The 6,583-nt window shown below is 39.0% G+C and overlaps 1 protein-coding gene across 1 annotated transcript in view; it reads left to right on the top strand.

Moving 5' to 3' along the window:
- Positions 1-6,583, top strand: part of TTC1 (tetratricopeptide repeat domain 1) — a 20,124-nt gene that overhangs the window by 8,957 nt on the left and 4,584 nt on the right. Inside the window, exons 4-6 of the mRNA XM_015815316.1 lie at positions 2,851-2,963; positions 4,363-4,399; positions 5,168-5,316. Coding sequence (XP_015670802.1) covers positions 2,851-2,963; positions 4,363-4,399; positions 5,168-5,316 — 299 coding nt within the window. The remainder of the gene's footprint in view (positions 1-2,850; positions 2,964-4,362; positions 4,400-5,167; positions 5,317-6,583) is intronic.

Raw genomic sequence — 6,583 nt, 5'->3', positions numbered from 1 at the left:
TTTTAATGATTTTAAAGTTTCAGGGGATTTTTAAGGATAATTTTAATTGATCGGCCTGTTTAAATATTTCTTTTTAATTCGGCTTTTAATTATTGTATTTGTATTGTAGTTTTTATGAGGCTGTTAGCCGCCCTGAGTCCCATGAGGAGAAGGGCGGGGTATAAATTAAATTATAAATAAATAAATAAATAAATAAGAATAAAAAGATGACAGGTTTAGTGAATGGTGTTGAAGTAAATTAGATTTGGCTGTATTTCCTTTTTTTTCTTGCCTTTGGTCAATTTCTTTGATTTACTCTTTCTTACTCTTTTTTCTGTACCTATTTGCTTGCCCCCTCCTCCATAATATGGTGTGTGTGTGTGTGTGTGTGAGAGAGAGAGAGAGAGAGAGAGAGAGAGAGAGAGAGAGAGAGAGAGAGAGAGAGAGAGAGAGAGAGAATAGCAAAGCTAGTCTGAAATAGGAGATCAAGGAAATACTTGATGGTTTCAAATTGTTCACATCCTATTTTGGTTCTTGAATGGTGTTGTTTTGGTTATATAAGAATTGGCCCTTTGAAAAAGAATCTGTTACTATGGTTGCCCACAATTTTTCCCTGATCTTGATACTTTTAAAAATTTGTGCTTGTTATAATTATGGGAAAAATAGCCGGTCATGAAGAAAGTCTATTTATATGGTTGCTAGGAGTCAGAAATGAATTAATGGCATATAATCAATCATAATAATAACTGTGAACCGTCCTTTAGAGCAGCGGTTGTCACAGTGCTGTCTGGGGATCGATGAAATCAAATAAGGGTTTTAACATTTCTCAGCTTTAATTTCTAATGCAATACCTGTTAATAGACATAACCCACATAAACCAAAGCTCTTTGGGATCCTCAAACATTTTTAAGAAGGTAAAGGATCCTGAGACCAAAATATTTAGAGGCAAGGATATGTCTTTGTAGACTTTATATTTTATGAAAGCCTGATGTGTTATAGGAAACTGTTGAAAGTAGAGATAGTCCTTGATTTATGACCATTCGTTTAATGTTTGAAGTTACAGTGGTACTGAAAAAGTGACTTTTGTACGGTCCTTACACTTATGATAGTTGAAGCATCCTGAAATCATGTGATTGCCATTTGCCAGCTTCCCAAGTGGCTTCTGACCAGACAAGGTTAATGGGGAAGTTGGCAGGGGCTGTTCATATGATGTCTTGCTTAACGACCTCACCACTTAACAGATGAATTTTCCAGTCCTTATTGTGGTTGTAAGTCGAGGACTACCTGTATGTTTGCTTGCAATGCATTCATGTATCCACTTACGTCTGCCTGTTAAACACATTCATCCACGGGGACTTAAGATGTTGAATCATAAGCACTTAACGAAAACCTTATTTACGGCATTCCAAAAGATTGCACACAAAGCTCTGCCAGGGGTAGTTGGGCTTTGAAAGAAAAACCAAAACAAGCTCCAAAATGCACATTAGCACTGCATATCAAACTGAGAATGATACCGTATCAGGGGAATTCTGCCTAAACATCATATACCGGGGGAAAAACCGCAATGTAGCAAAATCCAATGAAAGTGTTTGCATTAAAACTAGAGCATAAATTAAAAAAAACCCATCTCGGTAATGTTTCTTGCCAACACTGTGGCAGCGTTTCTTGCCATGTTTTGCAACCGAGATAGAAGAAAGTAGCGAAGGCAACAATTGTACAATTTTTGAAAAGAAATAAGGAGAAAAATGTTATTCTCAGAATTGGGGAGACTCTTGGGGAAGGAGTGATGTTGGGCACATTCTTCAGGAAGGTCTTCAGGTGTTCTTCTCTGGAGGAATACTTCACCAGAAGAGTATCTGCTTCTGTCTAGTTCTGCAGAGTATTTCAGTTTTCCGGGTTGTTTTGCGTAGCTAAAGTTAGAAACTCAGTCTCGGAAAGTGTCAAGGAAAGAAATTAAAGAAGATCTGCAGTATGTCAATTGTGTGCATCCTTTGTTAGAAAAGTTGCATTCACTAATTGTTTCTTTCTGGAAAATGGGTGTATCCTGCATATTAATATTATCAATAAGACAATTAAACTTACTTAGATAGTTGCCCGTTTTTGCGCCTGGGTGCTGCACTAGCGCAAATGGGAGGTGCGCACACACACACGCACACTGGCCAGCCTGTCCCACAGCCCAGTGGCCAGTAGGCCACAGCCCATTGCCAGGCCGCAGCCCACAGGTTGGGGACCCCTGGTATAAACTCTATCCTGCATAGAGCAAAGTTGAGCTATTTAGACAATAGTATCCTTTTATTCCTACTTAGAACTCCAGAGGCTTTGTAAATGTTAGCTTTTTCGGACCCTACGATACCATGGGGATAAAACAATGAACAAGAAGAAGTCTTTATTAGTTTTTAATTCAATTCTGGCTGTCTAACTCAAGTGTTAACATGACTATATAATCTCAGAAAATCCAAGTTCTGTTATGCAATATTTTCATGTTAGCATGATCTTAACTTACTGTACATTTCCTTGCTTGGGAATCTCCTTGTATGTAAATATTTTTCATAACTGAATGATACATATATTTACAGATTGGATTATCCTGAATCTGAGCTATATTTAAAAGTTACGGTTTGATGCTTTGCTTTTAATTCCAAAAGAAAAAAAAATAATACTGTTTTGAACTTATGCTGGGGAAGTATATTGTGTCCCACAAATGAGTCATAGCCATATTAGAGTTGATTTTTTTTAAATATTTCTGTACTGTTTTTACTTTTCTGTTATTTTAAAATGAAAAATTATTTAACGTATGTAAATATTGCTGCATTGTTTTGTGTTTTTCAGTTTTTTTTCAATTTGTTTTTTTCCCCTCTGCCCTAACTTCAGAGTATAAAGAAGCAGAAGATTCGTATGCAAAAGCCCTGCGTGTTTGTCCAGCCTCCTGTAGCGCAGAGAGATCCATTTTGTATTCAAATAGAGCCGCAGCAAGAATGAAACAGGTAATACTAATTTCCAAGATTGTAAAGTGATACGTTTTGATAAGTCTTAGTTTTGTCAGGACGTTTACGTGGGGGGAGATGCAGGGGCAGGGGGAAATAACACCAGGGGGGAAAAAAAGTTGATTTGGCCTTTCAGATGCCAGTGCAAATTTATTAGGTTTGAACAGATCAGCTGCAGCAGAGTGAGTGTATTGCCAGCATTTGCTAACTGGCCAGCTTTCCTCTGAAGCTGTGGTCCGTTGCCATATCCCAACTCTCACTTGAAAGGAATGCTGGGAAAGAGCCTTTGCTCCAAGAATTCCCCAGCCAGTATGCTGGGGGAACTGCTCTTCTTGTTGGACATGTGTCATGTGTCTGATTAACGAAACACTTAAAAGGACTTTCAGGCATATTTTTCCTAAAAGCATTTATTAAGGTTACAGAGACGTCAGTACAGCATGGTGAAAATGCTTAGGTCTGGCTTCTCTTCCATTACGCATATAATCCTAAGCATTTCCCACTCCCTTATTCTGGGGTCATGGTTCACATCTTCCAATCAACTTGGAAGATGTGATTTACTTCCGGTTTCTTTCTCCCTATCCTTATGCTCCTCCCTCTTTCCCAGTTGCTGGTTTAACTATATAAATACCAGACAGTTCTGCATATTGTCAAAGCAAGAATATACAGTATTTGCAGCGTTGACAACATGTTTAGACCAGGACAGGTAGTGAAGGGGGTCTGGATGTTGCTAACTTAGGGAATAGGCTTTCTGTCAGTTCTTCTCCTCTTCTCTCTAGTATGATCCTTGGAAAAGGCTGATGGAGACTTGCCCGAAAACGGCAAACAGAGATGTGTAATTTTTTTGGTTTGCTTCACTCACCACAACCCAGAGTCGAAAATCTCTTCTTGCATACGTTGGAGTAGTAATAAAAATTTTGGACCCAAGGCAATATTGATGTTAATTATGTTGTATCTTTTATGACTTGATGTGGTGGCACAGTAGTTAGAATGCAGTGGTGCAGTGGTTAGAATGCAATACTGCACCTAACTCTGCCCACTGCCAGAAGTTCGATCCTGACCACCTCAAGGTTGACTCAGCCTTCCATCCTTCCAAAGTCAATAAAAATGAGGACCCAGAATGTTGGGGGCAATATCCTGATATTGTAAACTACCCAGAGAATGCTGTAAAGCAGTGGTATATAAGGCTAAGTACTATTATTTTATACAAATGGAAACTTCTTGGGTGTTTTGGAATAGGTTAGCCAACCTACAGCCTCTAATTTCACTGATTTAGCGTCCCACAGGTCTGGATTTAGATGCGGGGCACATATTTTTAAGTTACCGTGTAATCTTTCCCAATTTTTATGAATGCTAGAAAAATTATATTTTACATTAAATGTCAATGTTATTTCTCACTTAGGACAAGAAAGAAATGGCTATAAGTGACTGCAGCAAAGGTATTTTCTTCTCGTGCTTTTGCTCTTGGTCGGGATATTATGTTTAGAGACTAGATATGGGAGAGAATATAGGGAATTTGACAGATATCCAATATTATTATCTACTAGGATGAAGCCTGATCAACGGCATTCTGCCTCCCTCAAATATTTGGTTTACAGAAGGAGGATTTGATGACTGAAATAAGCAGAAAGCTAAATAATTAGTGCATGATTGATAAAGTTTGACACAAGCTTTCAACAGAATAAAACTAGGAAGGTTCAGTACATGGAAAATATTTGGGCTGGGTTTATCTGATTTTAAAAGAAGAAATGAACTGGGCAGGTTTATAGGGATTTGGAAATAGGCTGGGTAGAATGGAGCAGAGCCAGTAACAGTGAAATCAGACTGGTTTCCATCACTGTTAACTAAGATGCATACTAACCTATGATTTATTGAATCTATAATAATGGATTGGGCTCATAGAATATTAAGCTGTTAATCAGAATAATTTATGAGCTACATTGTTGGTTCATATGACATGTGAAATTGAAAGCAAACTTTTGTTTTCAGTCCTATGAGTAATAGATTCAGGTCTAGTATGGTAATAGAGTTAGAAATGTTGAGTTCTAAATAAAGTATATTTAAGGACATATATTGATATATATATCCAATTAGTCTAGTTACTATTTAGCACTGGAGTTACTAAATAATACTACAGCATGATTTTACAAGTATCTTGTAGAAATACTGCAAGCAAGGTGAATTATTGTTCTCTTCTTGTTTTTCAGCTCTAGAGTTAAACCCAAACTATATCAAAGCACTGTTGAGGAGGGCAGAACTATATGAAAAAACAGAAAAACTAGATGAAGCTTTAGAGGATTACAAAAATCTGTTGGAAAAAGATCCATCGGTATATCAAGCAAGGGAAGCTTGCATGGTAAACTTATTTTATGTAATCAGTGAGATGGTTATAGTAATACCATTAAAGCACAGAACATTTCAGGACACTGGTGAAAGATGGCAGTCTAAGAAGCATGATCCAAAAGAATAGGCACTGAAGAGAAAGGCCGGCACTGAAACCATAATCCTGATTTTTCAAGTTGGAGGATCAGTTACAAGAGATGAGGGAAGAGCATTCTAACAAGCTTCTTGAATTAAAGCGTTTATTTCAGATGCGGGCAGCCCAACTTTGGTATTAAAGAAAGACAGCTGCCTAATTGGCTAAGATTGTGCGTAGATCCTCTATTATAAGTGTCTGTTGAGTGGAATGGTCAAATTCAGGTGTTCATAATTCTCAGTGAGTTGTAGGTCTTTTTATTTATTGAGACAATGCTCAGGTGGTGTTTTGCAAGTATTGATTATCTGTTTTAACATTGTAAAGTTACTAGGTCCATGGTGGCGAACCTATAGCAAGGGTGCCACAGGTGGCACGCAGAGACCTCTCAGGGCACGCGCGCCGTCGCCCCAGTCCTAGGCCTTCAGCTGGGTTTTATAAAACCTTTTTGCTTTAGTCCTCCACCGCCGTGTAAAAAAAAAAAGGTTCAATCAATCAATTTCAACTTCTCGCGGGGGAAAAAAAAGATCTCGCAAAGTTGGAATTGATTGATTGAACTTTTTAGTCCCACCCAGTCTGCCGTTACCACTGCAGCCACGCCCACCCAATTGGCCACACCCAGGCAATTGGACATGCCCACCCAATGGGCCACGCCCACCCGGCACCCGACGATACATAAGTGGGTTTTGGGTTTCAGTATGGGCACTTGGTCTCTAAAAGGTTCGCCATCACTATACTAGGTGATAGGTGACAGGTGATCAACAAAAAAATTGGACTTTGCATAAGGTAAACATGTGCATTTTGGGTTAGCTGTATAGAGCATACATTTCATTTCTACCTTAATGTTTAGTTTTTTTCATTGTTTTGGTGAAAGTCGATGTTTTTCCCTTTTAACAGACATAGGTCACAGATGTAGTTCAGTCTCCAAGTGTGGGAAAAATCTGCCATGGAGGTGGGTTAGGAGTGGGAGGCACCGTTATGCGGTGGTTCTCCTCCTTCCTCACCGACCGTACGCAGTCTGTATTGGCAGGGGGACAGAGGTCGACTCCTAGACCCCTAACCTGTGGGGTTCCTCAGGGGTCGGTCCTCTCCCCCCTTTTGTTCAATATTTATGTAAAGCCGCTGGGAGAGATCATTCGTGGCTTTGGGG

The sequence above is a fragment of the Protobothrops mucrosquamatus genome, unplaced genomic scaffold (assembly GCF_001527695.2).
Source record: "Protobothrops mucrosquamatus isolate PMUCROS unplaced genomic scaffold, P.Mucros_1.0 scaffold336, whole genome shotgun sequence".
In the NCBI taxonomy this organism is placed as follows: domain Eukaryota; kingdom Metazoa; phylum Chordata; class Lepidosauria; order Squamata; family Viperidae; genus Protobothrops; species Protobothrops mucrosquamatus.
Note: the sequence above shows the minus strand (reverse complement) of the source record. Positions and strands in the feature narration are given on the sequence as shown.